General features: G+C 52.0%; 6 protein-coding genes across 6 annotated transcripts; 2 read left to right on the forward strand and 4 right to left on the reverse strand.

Moving 5' to 3' along the window:
• Nucleotides 1–171: 171 nt before the first annotated feature.
• Nucleotides 172–7,077, reverse strand: SAICODRAFT_6009 (uncharacterized protein; the record flags this gene model as incomplete). Its single annotated transcript, XM_019169730.1, has 3 exons — nucleotides 172–309; nucleotides 362–415; nucleotides 469–7,077. The coding sequence occupies 3 exons, from the start codon at nucleotides 7,075–7,077 to the stop codon at nucleotides 172–174; spliced, it is 6,801 nt and encodes a 2,266-aa protein (XP_019025928.1).
• A 1,259-nt stretch (nucleotides 7,078–8,336) lies between these two features.
• Nucleotides 8,337–9,549, reverse strand: SAICODRAFT_33961 (histone H3; the record flags this gene model as incomplete). The annotated part of the gene is made up of 3 exons (XM_019168326.1): nucleotides 8,337–8,475; nucleotides 8,536–8,807; nucleotides 9,547–9,549. The coding sequence occupies 3 exons, from the start codon at nucleotides 9,547–9,549 to the stop codon at nucleotides 8,337–8,339; spliced, it is 414 nt and encodes a 137-aa protein (XP_019025929.1).
• A 729-nt stretch (nucleotides 9,550–10,278) lies between these two features.
• Nucleotides 10,279–11,535, forward strand: SAICODRAFT_6011 (uncharacterized protein; the record flags this gene model as incomplete). Its single annotated transcript, XM_019169731.1, has 1 exon — nucleotides 10,279–11,535. The coding sequence occupies one exon, from the start codon at nucleotides 10,279–10,281 to the stop codon at nucleotides 11,533–11,535; it is 1,257 nt and encodes a 418-aa protein (XP_019025930.1).
• A 110-nt stretch (nucleotides 11,536–11,645) lies between these two features.
• SAICODRAFT_6012 (meiotic recombination protein rec14) lies at nucleotides 11,646–12,673 on the reverse strand (the record flags this gene model as incomplete). The annotated part of the gene is made up of 3 exons (XM_019169733.1): nucleotides 11,646–12,271; nucleotides 12,324–12,615; nucleotides 12,668–12,673. The coding sequence occupies 3 exons, from the start codon at nucleotides 12,671–12,673 to the stop codon at nucleotides 11,646–11,648; spliced, it is 924 nt and encodes a 307-aa protein (XP_019025931.1).
• Nucleotides 12,674–12,934: 261 nt separating this feature from the next.
• Nucleotides 12,935–13,868, forward strand: SAICODRAFT_69995 (uncharacterized protein). Its single transcript, XM_019170527.1, has 2 exons — nucleotides 12,935–13,270; nucleotides 13,327–13,868. The coding sequence occupies exons 1-2, from the start codon at nucleotides 12,960–12,962 to the stop codon at nucleotides 13,700–13,702; spliced, it is 687 nt and encodes a 228-aa protein (XP_019025932.1). The 5' UTR covers nucleotides 12,935–12,959; the 3' UTR covers nucleotides 13,703–13,868.
• A 30-nt stretch (nucleotides 13,869–13,898) lies between these two features.
• Nucleotides 13,899–15,281, reverse strand: SAICODRAFT_89818 (26S proteasome non-ATPase regulatory subunit 11; the record flags this gene model as incomplete). Its single annotated transcript, XM_019171657.1, has 2 exons — nucleotides 15,075–15,281; nucleotides 13,899–15,021 (listed from the first exon to the last, which is right to left on the reverse strand). The coding sequence occupies exons 1-2, from the start codon at nucleotides 15,254–15,256 to the stop codon at nucleotides 13,899–13,901; spliced, it is 1,305 nt and encodes a 434-aa protein (XP_019025933.1). The 5' UTR covers nucleotides 15,257–15,281.
• Between the last annotated feature and the right edge of the window lie 115 nt (nucleotides 15,282–15,396).

Here is a 15,396-nt window from a genome sequence, read left to right on the forward strand (position 1 = left end):
AGCTGACAGCAGACCTCGAAGATCTGGAAAATCATCAGAAGTATATGTAATAATTTATTATTCTACAAGGTATCCAGTGCGAGGCCCAAAAGCTCCAGTCCTGCCCCATAAACATGATCGTCGCTCGTGAGAACGGGGTATCGTAGATCTCCAGTAAATCAATGCGTGCGCCTACTCTGGTGTATCGCTCCTCTCGCTCGTCGTCTCACTCGTCGATTCACTTGACCTTCTAACCTTTTGACTCAACGGTACAACACTTTGCAGCGCAGCTGCAAGTCTTTTGGGTAGAATAGGCTTAGGTATATGATCCTGTGAAGATGTCAGGCTTGGCAAAACACAAAGGTATTGGATTACGACTGACCTTCATTCCGGCTTTCAAACACTTCTCCTTATCGCTAGACATGGCATTAGCCGTCTGCGAGAAATGTTAGTTCAGCAAGTTCAATGAACGACTTATTCCGAACCTACCATCGCAACAATTGTAGGCTGTCGCCATGGTTCCGGCCATTTCCGTAGAATTTCTGCCGTTGACTCGTAACCATCGAGACGAGGCATTTGCACATCCATCAGTACCACGTCGTACATTTGGCCATCCTTCGCTAGCCTCTCGCATGCTTCCACTGCCTCAAGACCATCTCGTGCGTGATCAGCCGCGTATCCGAACCGCTTCAGGTGCTGCAGAGCGACCTTCGTATTGATGGGGTTGTCTTCTGCCAAGAGAATCCTCAACGGGTGCTCATCGCTCAGTAAGCCCTTTACTGCAGGCTTGTTCACACCGCTGGAAGCCATAGTCGCAGGCGCACTGCTAGACCTCTTGGTAGGACTTGGTGTAGACAAGACACCCTGGACGGCTTTGATCAAGCGGCTCCTTCGGACAGGCTTGACAAGATAATCAGAGATATTGAGCTTGTGGAAATCGTCCGGGATTGGAGCCCCTACAGACGCAAGGAGAATGACTTCCAACGCCGGATCAGCCTTCTTCAAGCTTGAAGCAGTATCTTTGATTTCTTGTGGTTCATTCAGGGCAATGAAGGCTACAGAGAAGTGACGAGGAGGATGATCTCCAATAGCCCTAACGGCACCATTCACGTCCTTGACCACGTTGGGCCTGAGACCAATCGAGCGCAATGTTGATGATAGAATCTCAGGCGACGTCGGGCTCGGGTGAATGATCAAACATCCGTTAGAGGATGGCGCAACACCCTGTACAACCAGATTTTCCTGTTGCTTACCAACGTGGAACAATGCCGTAAAGTGGAACGAAGTCCCTTGTCGCTCTTTGCTCTCAACCCAGATGGTGCCGCCCATAAGGTTGACAAGACGCTTAGAAATCGCCAAACCAAGTCCGCTTCCTCCATACTTCCTCGTAGTCGATGAGTCAACTTGAGAGAAGGACTGGAACAGACGTGCGAATGCAGATTCAGGAATACCAATACCGGTGTCCTGCACCGTGACCTTCAACCTGTACCGCTGCCCTTGTGGATCTGACGGTAACTCTTCCGCGCCGATACGAATAACAATCGTTCCTTGGTGCGTGAACTTCACCGCGTTTCCGAGAAGATTGAGAATGACCTGACGGAATCGCGTCATGTCACCAATAATGGTGTCAGGAACGTATTCTCCATCTGTGATGTATCCGATATCAAGACCCTTGTTACTGGCGGGCTCAGCGATGACCTGGAGCGCACTCTCAACGCAGTCACGTAAAGAGAATGGTTCCCGCTCAAGCTCGATCTTCCCTTGCTCGATCTTAGACCAATCCAAGATTCCATCGATGATGTTCAAAGTCAACGTGGCCGAGTTGTGAATGGTCTCGACGTAATCACGCTGCGTGGTCGATAAGGGAGAGTCTAACAGGAAGATCGACGCACCGATGACTGCGTTGAAAGGCGTTCTGATTTCGTGTGACATGTTTGCCAGGAAGACACTCTTTTGCACTGTAGCTTCTTCAGCGGCCTTCTTCGCAAGCTCCATGCTTCTGTAGAGCCTCGCCTTCTCAATAGTGACTGCTGCTTGGGTACACAGGAGATTGAGGACCTCAAGACGCTGAGACGTAAAGGCGTTAGACGCGTGTCTGTTCTCCAGATACAATACACCCATAGGTTTCAACTGGCTCTGGATAGGCATACACAGCACTGACTTCGCCCGATTTGCATGGAAGTAACTATCCCTTCCCCAGGTGCTATCGAACTTCACATCGTTGGCACGTTCTCTGACAAGTGTTTCACCAATCCGGCCGGTGAAGTTAAGCATCGAGAAGGGGCAGACGTCCGTCCTAGTACTGGCAAGCTCGTGGTCCACAATTGTCACGTCTGTCAACAACCCCTTTGTTTCGATATACAATTGTCCATCAACGTCGATCAAGGCCAGGACACCGTAATCGGCTCCAGCAGTTTGAAGCACGGACTTCATGAGCGTCAAAATAACATCTTCGAGACGAACGCCTTCGGAAATAACCAATGACGCCTTGAGGACGGTTCGCAGATCCAATTCAGAGCCCATGCTCGATGTCTGATCGTCTTTCGTACGGGATGATGTAGATGTAGTATCGATATCTTCCTGCGCACCGGAGAAATCTGATGAAACATAAACTTGCTCAGTGAAGAGACTTCCCATATGCCCTCCGGATTGCGATGAAGTACTGCGATCCTGCAACGAGGGACGACGTCTGCGCATCACATCGGCCACATGTTTAGTATTCGCTGGAGGAGAACTTGCTGGAAGGCTCGTCTTGCTAGAAAAGGGTTCAAAATGGATGGTAGGTGAATGGTCGGACATTTGCCTTCCACCTTCACTGACCTGGCCAAGAACCATGCGGTCTAGACTTGCGAAGGCAGTCTTCTCCGAGGTAGGAGTCATAACAAGCTGACCTTGCGAAAGCAGAGAAAAGCCAACTGAGGTACTGAAATCATCTGACCAGGTCGTAGCGAGGTAGTCAGCTTTCGCATTGGCACCCCATATGGTGTACAGCCGGTACGCTTCACGAATGTACTGAGTAGACCGGTGTTTCGAGATCGGCCGTAGCCATTTTGCGGCGCGCTCGTTGTACCATGCAGCATCAGCAATAGAGTTGGATGATGTAGCAGCTGAAATGGCCTGATCGAACAAGTCAAGTGTTTGCAAGTCCTTCCCAGAACATTTCGACAATTCAGCGTCAAGGAAGAATAATTTGTGTTGGAACACGCCTGCTGAAGTTACGGCGAATTCCCTAACCCGCTGAACGTATTGCGCCAGACGTCGTGCTTGGACTTCAGAAAGATCTTCGAGGTCGAGATAGATAGAGATGGCCAGGAACTCGTACATGACCTTGTAGTACGAGCCCATCACCGAAGAGGCCAGCTCTTCGCATTTCTCTCCAACTTCAAGAGCCAGTTCAGTCTTCTCGAACTGTACCGCCAGGATCATTCGCCAAAGGTAATACACATATGCGTGCGACTGTGACTCGCACTGTTCAACTGCGGCAATCTCATCAGCTCCACCAAGAGCTTCGCCTTGAAGAGAGGCCAAATCTGGATTACTGTTGAGACCCCTGAGGTTCAAAATGCCTTGTAGCGGGATGTTCATCCAGAGAAGGGCAAGCTTGCTCTTCAACTTTCGCACCAAAGGCGCTGCTGCAAGTAGATTGTTATGTGCCTGCTCCAGGTTACCACCGGCAAGAGCTGAGAACACAGGGATCTCAACAGCGGCGAACCCGGCGTATGCCAGATCATACGTAGTGAAACTCGTCGAGACACAAAGCTGAAAGTTGCGAAGTGCTTCACTCAAAGGCTCATGGAAAATAGAGATATGCCCAGCAAAGACCTCGTAGATAGCAGGTGCGATAGAAGGCACCATGGGCTCACTCTCCACCAGGGTCACAGACAGCTTACCATAAGCATAACTGCGCACCAGATCATCACCGCCAAACTCGCAGAGAACACAAGCCGCCATTAACAGAGGGTATGCACTGTGTGTTGACATACCATGCTCTCTGGAGATAACCAAAGAGGTATAGCATACGCATTCCAGCAAGTCCGGCTTGCCCATGTAGACCGGCAACACGATCATTGCCAGGATTTCCTGCACGAGAAGTAAACGCTCATCCGACAATTTCCTCGCTTCACCCATGGCCTGGATCTCTTCCGGTGAAAGCATGATTTGCGGCCTCAGATTTCTCGCCTGCTCCGCAGCAGCCTCTGGATCAATCGGGATGTGGTACTCAAGGAACGCCAAACCCTGCAGACCACTCTGAATGGAGCCTAGCAACTCCCCTTGACCCATCTGACAATTGATCTTCGAGATTATGCCCTTTGCTTTATCCGTTGCTGTCCTTCCCCTTTCAGTAGCAATGTCGCATAAAGCGATGGCTTCCTCGTAGGCCGCTGAAGAGTACAGGGCGTCGGCAAGAGCCATATGCGTCTCAAGGGTCATGTCATACTGATCATCCCATGATGTGGGTTTCAGCAGACTATGAGCCGTGCGAATGTACTGAAGCGAAGCATCGAATGCAGTCGCCTTACCCGCTTTCATACCAGCCCGAAGATTGAGGTTGATCAGCTCCGTTCTATCTTCGTCACTGAGGGAATCCAGATCGGCGTTGAGCTGATTAACGATCTCATAGATGAAAGCCTCGACCTGCTCCTCGGAGAAGCACTGTAACATACGCTTACCGATCATCCTGTGAACGGCGGGGCGCTCCTTTGCATCGATGAGGGAGTATGCGGCTTGCTGAACACGATCATGCAAGAACCGGTACGTGATCGCAGCGCTCCCATCCGGTGCGGTGCCTGACGGCGGACTCACATTCGGTATTGGGCTGATGCTGGACCGTCTATCGCTCGTCGTTAATACCTTCAAGCTATTCTGCTCTGCCTTGAGACTGTCATCCAACCACGTTCCCATCGCTCCAGGGATCTTATAGCTCGAGCTCGTAGGCATTACTAATCCGTTTTCTAACGCACCCCAAAGATCCTTCGCGGTATCCTCAAGCGACCTCTCCGACACGAGTGCAAGCACCGAGAGCTGAAACCGGTTCGTCCCGATACATGCGGCCAACTTAAGAACTTCCTGAGTCTCCAAACTGAGGTTCAACATCTGCATGACAAGCAGATCCACAACAGTGGGTGGTAAGTCCTCCGCCTCGATACTCGCCAGATTGAACTTCCACATCGAAGACTGGAAATCGAAAGAGATATGCCCTTGTCGATGTAACGATTTCAACAACTGGTTCACGAAGAACGCGTTTCCCTTCGTCTTCGCAAAGACCAACTCGGTCAAAGTCTGCATCTCACGATCATCCGGACTCTGTCGTCGAAGTGTCTCCCCAATGACTGAACGAACACTGTCCATACCCAATGGTCCAAGCGTCAGCTCCACCAACTGTGTCCCCGCATCTTTCATGAGCCTCAATGCACCGTAAAGGTGGTGGTCAGAATCGACTTCGTTATCACGATAAGCCCCGATAATGAGTAAACACCGGTTCTTCGACTCCGCAACAGACGCCGCGATCGACGAAATCAACGCAAGCTCACCAGGCGAACTCCACTGCAAATCATCCAAGAACAAAACCAAGCCCTTCCGTGTAAACACCCCAATGAACTTCTGGAATACCGCCTTGAACCGGCTTTCGCGCTCAGCAGGACCGAGTGCGGTCATCGGCTCAATCGCATAATTCGGACCTAGAAGTAGTGCGACCTCAGGAATGACATCAACCAAAACCGACGCATCCGTATCGATAGCTCTCAGCACTTCCTTCCGCCATCTCTCCAAACTCCGCGTACTCTCGCTCAAAACCTGCCTAATCAAATCCTGCAATGCTTGAATTAATGAGAAGAACGGCATGCCACGCTTGTACTGATCGAATTTTCCCGTCAGAAAATGGGAACGGTTGGCGACGACGGGACGTTGCATCTCGTTGACGAGTCGTGACTTTCCAACACCAGAATATCCGGATACGATCACCACGCATGTACCTCCATTCTTCCGCACACGCTCGTAACAGTCGTTCAGTTTCTCCAGGTCCTTCTCCCTTCCGTATAGCTTCTCTGACACATTGAATTGCGATGCCTGATCCGTCAATCCTGCTCTGAAGTCAATAAGTGGTGAGTTTGTCGACAAGCTCTGCAGGAGTAGCGCCAAATCTGACTTCAAGCCGGATGCGGTTTGATATCGATCTTCGGCATTTTTCGAAAGAAGCTTCAGGATGACGTCGCTGAGTTCTGGAGGGATGTCGGGGTTGAGTTCGTGGGGTGGAATGACCGGTGCCGCAATATGCTGGTGAATAATCTCCAGTGAATCCCTTGACCGGAATGGCGGGAACCCAAGACAAGCCTCATATAACACCGCACCGACCGCATAAAAGTCCGCCCTCGAATCGACACTCCGGTTCATCCTTCCCGTGCATTCAGGGGCAAGATACGGTAGCGGCAGAGACGACTGTCGCAACCCTATTGACGGCGCATCTTCCCTCTCCAACCTCGAATATGAATCCCATCCAGCCAACCTCGCGTGTCCATCCGGTTTAATGATGATATTCTGTGCCGTGATCGAGCCGTGTGTAATCTTAAGTGTATGCGCCGCTATCAATGCCGAACATAAATCATCCGCGACCTTCAGCAATGCCGGTATCGTCTCCTTGCTCAACTCCCTCGGTGTGAGATTTGGTTCCAGAGACAATGGTTCGATTCCTGACCCTTCCGTGATGTATGGTTGTTCGCTGATATGCACTTCCCTCAACGTCTTCATATCCTCGCATTTATAAATCAACATCATCCCTCCATCCTGCCCGACATACTCCCACGTAAACGGCTTCAAACAATTCGGTAAGTCCGTCTCCGAGAAATCCGCCCACAATCTCCACTCCTGCCGTAACCGTGCCAGTGACTCTAAATGAGAACATGGACATACTTTGAGAAACTCCGTCTGTGATCGCGAGACCGAAAATGCCACAAAAGTCTGAATATAACCGACGCAGTTGATCAACCGAAGGTTCGTGTATCCGGCGATGTAGGTAACGATGTCATGAGGCAGTGAAACCGGGGTATTTGAGGTGACCGGACTCGTGGCTATAGTCTTGACGGAGCCTCCATCAGACGACATCGTTTCCCTTTCCACTCGAGGGTCGAGCAGCAGTCCGTCTCGTCTCGTCGTTCAGTAGCGATGCTGCTCTGGTCTCGAGCTCGGCGTGGTGTGGCTGTTCCAGCCACGGGGATTCAAGAGCTCCAAACGGCCGGCGCGCGTGAATCGGTCGGTACCCCAGGCAGGCTATGATCGATCGACGAAACACGACGTTGGCAAATGCCGTGCTTTCCAGCCGATTGGATGGGGTCGTTTTGCACCGGAAGGTTAGAGTTCAGTCGGGTCACAAACAAATACGGCCCGAGCCTCTCAACGGCGCCGGCTGTGGACGCTACGCTGCTCCCGCGGGCGCTGGTGAGATTGAAGCGAGATCGATATCGACGTCAGCGGGGCAGACGTCAAAATACCGTAAGCAAAGGATGGGTGTAAAATTTCTTGTATCAAACATCTCATATACTTGAAATTGTCGTCGGCTTCCACGACACTTTCGGGGTGTGCGTCCTCGTGTTCCGGAATTCATGCCGTTTGAGACGCCCTGTGAGCCTCGGGGACAACAGTTTTGCCGGCCATCCGGAGGAGTAAGGAGCTCCGCGACCATGGCAAAACTTCGTCGTAAAGATAGCCATTGGATTTCTCTGTGCATTTGAACGCACAGGAGCCCTCTACGGTATGGGGGTTTCTCAATCCAATACTTTCGCGCATGTTGGGCGAGACTGTGCGGATCTACGTATACATACATGTCGAGATTTCCCACGCCCTTGACAATCGTCGATGTCCCGGTAAAGTGTATCGCCAGCCCAAACGTTCAATGTCATCTGACCTTACTCCGGACTACACTTTACACGCCGCTTTCCGGGCATGCGCATATTGGGTCAACGGGTGAGAGCAACTTGGAACCGGGAGGTCCGGATTATTCCGCCCTTATGAGAGAACTTGGACTAAGCAGATACAGGACAAGGAAGATGGAAACGTAAGTAAGCATCAGAAGAGTGATCAATTCTCCTAACAGTGATTTTGTGTGCACGGCCAAACGAAAAAACAAACATTCCCAAACCGAACCCAGCAAACTTAGGCCTCGAATCCCGGTGTCCCGTAAACAAGAAAAGCAAGAAAAACTCCCAGAATAGTATAGTAAAAAGAAGAAAACCCATGTGAAACCCTAGTAACCGTGAAAGAACCAAACCAGCGTATATCAGAACCATTGCCAGTGACTCATGGCCTGCGTGCAGACTAGGAGGTGGCAAAACGACCCATCAACTCAGAAGAGATTGAGTGGGTGTTTAGGCGCGCTCACCGCGGAGACGGCGGGCCAAGGACATGTCCTTGGGCTGGATGGTGACACGCTTGGCGTGGATGGCACACAAGTTGGTGTCCTCGAAAAGAGAGACGAGGTAAGCCTCAACAGCCTCCTGGAGAGCACTATGGTCGAGATATTAGCATCGATTATTCAAACACTGTTCTCGGAGTAGTGTGACATACCCAATAGCGGAGGACTGGAAACGCAAGTCGGTCTTGAAGTCCTGAGCAATCTCACGAACCAAGCGCTGGAAAGGCAACTTGCGGATCAAGAGCTCAGTGGACTTCTGGTAACGACGGATCTCGCGGAGAGCGACAGTTCCGGGCCTATAACGATGGGGCTTCTTGACACCACCGGTCTGGGCGGGGGCGGACTTGCGGGCGGCCTTGGAGGCGAGCTGCTTGCGGGGAGCCTTTCCTCCGGTGGACTTACGGGCGGTCTGCTTAGTACGGGCCTGGTAGACGTGTTAGAATGATGTTGGGAAGGGTGGGGGAGGATGGGATGGGATGGGGCAGTGGGGGTCCTCAGGACTCCTCTCCAGCACGTCGCCACCCAACCAGCGACGACTCGAAGACGAGACGAAGTGGAGCGCAACAGCGCATTGAACAAGAGTCAAAGAATCCATCAATAAACCCAACTCATCCTTGTTCAAGAGAACTCACCATTGCTAATGTTGGTTACTGGGGTGGAGTGGTGTTGTTGAGTCAGAAGGGTTGGGGCGGGGGGATTGCGCGGCTTATATGTGAAAAGGGGGTGAAAGAGCGTCTGGAAAGCGCGCCGAAATGTGGCCTTATTGCGCAGCGTTGATGCTTCACTGTCAACTCGCGCGTCCGAAGCTCTGGCGGACAATGCACGTGCGGGGAGCGCGACGAAACCGCGAATCGCCGAGTCGGGAAGCCTTACACTGGAAAGGATCAACATCGAGCACAGTCAAAAGTCCATGGAATCAAACTGAAAAAGAGACGACATTAACGTGATTTTCTTTCAGGAATGTCACACTTTCTGCGACCTCAAATTCACTCAAGTCACTTCTAGGGTCTCCCCGATTCGGCCAGAGTCTGCCGCATCGGGCAGTTCAAGTACACAACTTCCAAAATAGATTTCAACGTTACCGCGCGATCGGCATCACACCAAAAGTTCGTGCACACAACTTCCGCAAACAAAAAACTCTGAGTTCCATCCGATCGTAGGACCATGGTGACTTCATGACTCCCGTAGCTCCCTTGCCCGGTCCTTTTCTCAATCGTCGTTTTTGCTTCGTGGATAAAAAGAGCGCCCCATCCACTCTAGCCATCCCATCGATCCATCTTCGCCGGCCAACTCGTCTACCAATGAAGAACCTCCACAGTTTACCTCCAACAAACAACGAGGAGCACAGCAAAGATGACTCACGACTACCCTCACGTTAATATCAACCAGATCGACCACCGCTCCTACTATATCCCCGACTGGCCCCGCGACCGCGAGTACTAGTACACGACCTGCTCTTTCACTCCCTCGTCCAAATGCCAAGCCACCCATCCTGTCGCCGCAAAGAGGGGGATCACGGACCAGTACGGCAGGAAGATCAAAAAGTCGAACAAAGTGCCCATGTGTGGTCAGCTGCCACCAAAGTTCAACCGCGCGAAGCCCTGGGCCGAGCCGCAGTATTCCGAGAAGCACGCGAGTCGTGAAGCACGCGAGTTGAACACCATCTTCTATGAACCTTGGAAGAATTTGAACTCTTGGTGTACACTTATCCGTGGGAAGATTTGGCGGGACTTTGGGGGCGCGCAAACCGCAGCTGGCTGCACACAGCAGCAGTACGCACTCCATGTCTCGGTTGGCACGCAAGCGGAGACCGACCCCGATACACCACCAACAGCATACACCTCCTTCGAAAGCTTGATCAAGGATCACTTGAGCAACCAGCAATTGACCCAACGATGGACTCGTTCGCAGCATCTTGCGGCCCTTCAAATCCGCTACAGACACTCTCAAAGCACCAACAGCATGATACCTCTCTTCAGCGGGACCGGTTCAACTCGCAGGGTCCAGCAAGTCAACGGCAGTCGTTCAGATCTACGCCGCAGATAGATCCGCAGCTACAGCATGAAGCTGAAGCATTTATGCGGGGAGAGCCATTACCGGGACCTGAGCTTGGAATGGGGATGGGAATGGGTATGAGGGGTGTTGGTGCGAGGCCTCAGGGTGGTGGGATCGGCATGGATGGGTGGGCGGATGACTTTCAGAGACTACAAGTGTCACAGCCAAAAGCACAACCACTTTTTATGGCCGTGAACGGGAAGGGCAAGGCGGTCATGGGAGGTGGAAGAGGTGGGTGGGGTGCAGAGTTCCTCGCTCAGCGTCGACAAACAGCGCCGCCGCAACCTGCCTCACAAGCATACGCCGCACAACGAACAGGCATGGGCATGAGCATGGGTTATGCCGGTGTGGGAGGACAGCTCTATCACGAACAAGTACAGCAACAACCCACGATGAACCAACAAGAACAGGTGAAGCACGACCAAGCCTTAGACCAAGCATTCGCCGAAGCAGAGAAGCATGCTTTCGAGAGTATCAACGTGGAGCAGGACACGATAGAGATCCAGAAGTGGGATCAGCAAGGTCTTGTGGAGATGTACAGGGACAAGATGGATGAAGTACTCCGGGAGAAGGGGGCGGGCGCGGATCCGCTCGAGGTGTATCATCATACGGAGAGTGATATGCTCAATACATTTGCGCCAGAACCCGAACTTGAGACTGCTGCTGAGCAACAGACAGACAAGCCGGTCAACCACAACGACGCACTTGCCGCCACCGCTGGCTCTTTACTCGAGAGCCTCAAAGACGAAACAGACGAGAAATTCCAACAATCGAGTTTCATGCAGCTCATGCGCAAACTCCGAGATGGCGAGGTTCACGTTGAAGGCGACAAGATGGTCGAGACCGTCGAACCCGTCACAACCTATGGACATACAACCCAGGACACGCACTGGCCACATACCAAAAGCGGTGCATTCACCCCCGTTACAGACGCGGATATCCACCGTGCCGGAAGACTCGAACGGAGCTGGGGCGAAGACCTCGATTTCGAGAAATTCGAGAACGAGAATTTCTTTGGGAGGGGCCAGTGGGGTGGAACAGCAGCTGACCCCGGAAACGCAAATAGGTGGGAGAATCCGAATTTCATGGAGGGGTGAGCGTAATGAGCCGATGTGTACGATGTGTCCGCCGATCGAATGGGAGAGTACGATATAGATACCCAACACCACCAAACCACCAAATGCAATGCAAGTTCTTCTTTATCTTTTTACTCCGATGCAGCAGCCCTATACCATCTAACATCACCCACCGCACCCACCGTAACGAACCCCTCAATCCCCGTCTTCGTCCAGCTCACGTCCCAAACCGGACCCTCATTATCACTAACCGTACACACGCACTCCCGTGTCCGTACATCCCACACCTTGACTTTTCCATCCACAGCGGCTGACGCGATATATTCTCCAGTTCTATTCCAGTCTAGAGCGAATACCCATCGGTTGTGGCCTGTTAGTGATGCGACCTGTTCTCCTGACCGCGGGTCGTGGAGACATATCGTTTCTGAGTCGCCGACGGATGCCAACAAACTACTTCCCGGACTAAACTTCACCCCTCTGACCGTATTTGAGCCATGTCCTGGTAGCGAATGAAACATTCTTCCCGTTTCGGTGCTAAAGATGTAGAGGCCCCCGTTTTGGTGGCCGGTTGCGATGTACCGACCGTCGGGGGAGTAGGCTATGCAGGTGCCGAATGAACCGCGGGTATCGTCTGAAGCGAGGCGGGAGGATGATGCGAGATCGTAGATTGTCATTTTTCCGGCGTAGGAGGTTGTTGCGAGGGTTTTTGTGTCGGGGGAGAGGGCGATTGACCATGCTGTGTCTTTTGAGCCTGGTTCTGTAGGCTCTACATTAGTCACCATATACAGGCCAATACCAGAAGAGCCCACCTTCGATTCGTCCTACTTCTTTCATTTCTTCCAGGTCCCACACTATCACCTCTCCAGCAAACCCAACGCTTACCATCCTGTTTCCCTCGGCATTCACAGCCAAATGATGGATACCCGCAGCATGTGGTGTTTCTATTGTGTTTATCAGGGTATGTTCAGGACTTGCTGCGTCCCAGAATTTAATTGTTGAGTCTCCGGAGGCTGTGATGAGGTGTGTGGAGGTGAGGATGGAGGAGTAGATGTCTGAGGAGTGTGCGGAGGGCTCGTGGTGAGCTGTGAGGAATTGGGTTGACTGTAAGACGCATGTTAGTCAATGACGAGAGCGATGAACCCTTAAGTCTTACAGGCATCTCTTCGGGGCGTAGGCTCCTTCCTTTTCCAGCTGCTTCACTTTGGTCTCGAGGAGTTCAGCTGTGACGTCGGCAAGGCCAAATGAGATGAAGAAAACGCCTGCTGTTCGAGCTTGGACGGGAATGAAAAACACTTGGTATTATGTTCAAAATACATTGATGCATCTCGTTTTCCAGCCGTCCGAGGAAATCCAAAGTCCCAGGCACATTGCAGGCGTACACGAAGCTGGGTGAATATCGCAACCCCCACACCAAATTGTTGCAAGAAGGCAGATCACCCACAGTCATGCCCCGCGACTATAGAGCCCTCCGTGTCCACCAGAAGGCGTCCGACCTTCTCGCTGGCAAGCAACTCAAGATCGAGCCAGCATGGTACCGCCCTATTCTCCACCGTCCACCATCAACGAACATCGTCATGCAGAAGAGGAACCCAAGAAAAATCGATTATCCAGAGGATAACCTAAGGGCAGAGTTCTACAAAGAACACCCGTGGGAGTTGGCAAGGCCGAGGGTTATCACCGAGAACGATGGGAGAGATTACGATAAGTATGATTGGAGCATGTTGGAGCAGCCAGGAAAGCCGCTAGATGGTGAGAGGTATGTCAAACACCCCTTTTACGTAGATTCGCGAACCGATGCTAACGTTCTCACAGCGTCGTGCAACACCAGTTATGGCTCATGCGTAAAGCCGGCATGTCAAAGCAGAACGCCTACCTCCAAGCCTGTTTCCAATTCTACAAACTCCGCGCCAGATCTGAAGTCCTCCAGCGTATCGCCCGCGAAGAGAACCTTCATAACGGCTGCGGCACGATCTGGAACAAGAGTGTTTTGGAGCGTGCATATGAGAAGGAGGGCAAGGTCGTTCAGGACTGGCTTGAGAAGGCGACTGCGAGGACTCGGGAGGGTATGACGCGCCAAGGCACGGCAGGAGGTGTCCAGGCCTGGGCAGATGAGTTGCTTCAGGAGGAAGAGGCACCGGCAGCGGAGGTAGCAGTAGAGGGAGCACCTGCCCCTGCAACAGCGGCATAGGGGTGGAGCTGGGGATGTGAATGAGAGATCTGAACTTGACACACAAAAATTGGATTTCATGTTTGGGTAGTGGTTGTTATTATGGCGTTTGGAAGGCATGCACATGAAACCAAACAAATTTGATGCATTTGGAATACAATCCCTGGGTATATTACTACTCCTCCTGACTCCCTATCTTTGCAATGGTGCGCTTCATTCAGCGCAGCTTCCTCGCTTTCTCGTACAACAGGTCTACGACATCCCCAAGGTGCTTCATAGTCTCCACTGCTTGGTTATACAACACCTCCTTCTCCTGCTCCTCGAAGATCTCCACGCAGCCACTACCTTGGTCGAGCACGCCCTTCAACACCTTGTCCAAGATCATTTGTGACAACTTGTTCTCCACCTGTTGCTGACTCAGCTGGATGGTCTCTGCGATATACGAAATCTCCACCCGTGAAAAGGGCTGCAAGATGCGCAAAAGGTTAGACTCGAGGAGCGAGTCGTAGAGTGCCGTAAAGTGCTGGCGAATGATAGGATCGGTCTGAAGCTCCGATTTGTAGTTGCTTAGCGCTTTCTCGAATTCCGCGAGACTCTTCTTCTGGTGAGCCACCGCGACAGCCTTCATCGCCTCCACCTCGCGGCCGACGTACTTTTGCGCCATCTTGCTGCCGATCACGACACCGAGGTCGTCGGTTTCCGACATCATGATCTTGCACAACAGCATGTATTTCAATGCCCTGACAGCATCGCCGTACGTGTCGACCGCAGCCTCCTTGTTCGATGCAGAAGGAGAGTTGATGCCCGCGTACCCCTCCAACGCCTCGAAGAAGTAGGAGTAGCCAGTCTTGAAATCCCTATCATCCGCATGCAAGATACCGGACTGCATATCCAATCCAGCTTGAAGCAAGGGTGGGCAGTAAATCGAGTTGGCGTTCGTGCGGGCTGCGGTGAGGGCGGCTCTTGACTTGGCGAGGTTGCGCAATGCGGAAAGCACGCGTGACTCCAAGAGGTGTACCTCGACAAGCATAGCCTTATCGTCAAGCTTCTTCAACTCACGCAACAAGGTCTCGATCAACTTGAGCGCATCCTGGAATTGCGCGTTCTCCAAGTACAACCCAATCAACTTTGCCTCCAGCGTTTGGCGGAGAAAGATTCGCTTGTCGTTTAGGGCCCATTCGATGCATTCTTTGGTGATGCTGATTTGGACGGGGGTCGCGGAGGGGATTGGGTTGAAGTCGTCGATGAGGGTACGGATGATCTTTGCGGACTTGGCTTTGGCGAAGGAAGACATGAATGTCCGAGACTTGCGGACAAGGTCGGCGAGGGCATCAATGTTTCTGTCAACATACGTTAATCGTCATTCCATAATCATTCAGTTGGCGAAACATACTTCTGATCCCTATACAACTCTCCCAAACCAAGCAATGCATCTTCCTGCTCTCTCACCACAGTATCATTCGTGTTTCCTAGCTCAGTAGAGAGAATGGCAACATAACCCTGCTCGGCAGAGTGAAGGTCGCCTTTCTTGTGAGCGTCTTTGGCTTGCTGAAGTTGTGATGTTGCGTCAACCATTGTCGTTGAATTGCACTGATTGTCCGGGTCTGTATGCTTCGAGTCTCGGTGTAGTGGTTTGAATGCGCGTACGTCACCTAAGGCACGTGAGGGCTGCCGGGTTTGTACTTCTTGGTTGAGGTTAACTTAGGGGTGTAAAA

The sequence above is a fragment of the Saitoella complicata genome, assembly GCF_001661265.1.
Source record: "Saitoella complicata NRRL Y-17804 unplaced genomic scaffold SAICOscaffold_5, whole genome shotgun sequence".
In the NCBI taxonomy this organism is placed as follows: domain Eukaryota; kingdom Fungi; phylum Ascomycota; class Saitoellomycetes; order Saitoellales; family Saitoellaceae; genus Saitoella; species Saitoella complicata.

Excerpts from the sequence above, each read along its gene's own strand:
- SAICODRAFT_69995 (XM_019170527.1), top strand. The coding sequence starts at position 12,960 with ATGCCCCGCGACTATAGAGCCCTCCGTGTCCACCAGAAGGCGTCCGAC. Across the intron at positions 13,271-13,326 it reads AAGCCGCTAGATGGTGAGAG|CGTCGTGCAACACCAGTTAT; the intron begins GTATGTCAAACA and ends ACGTTCTCACAG.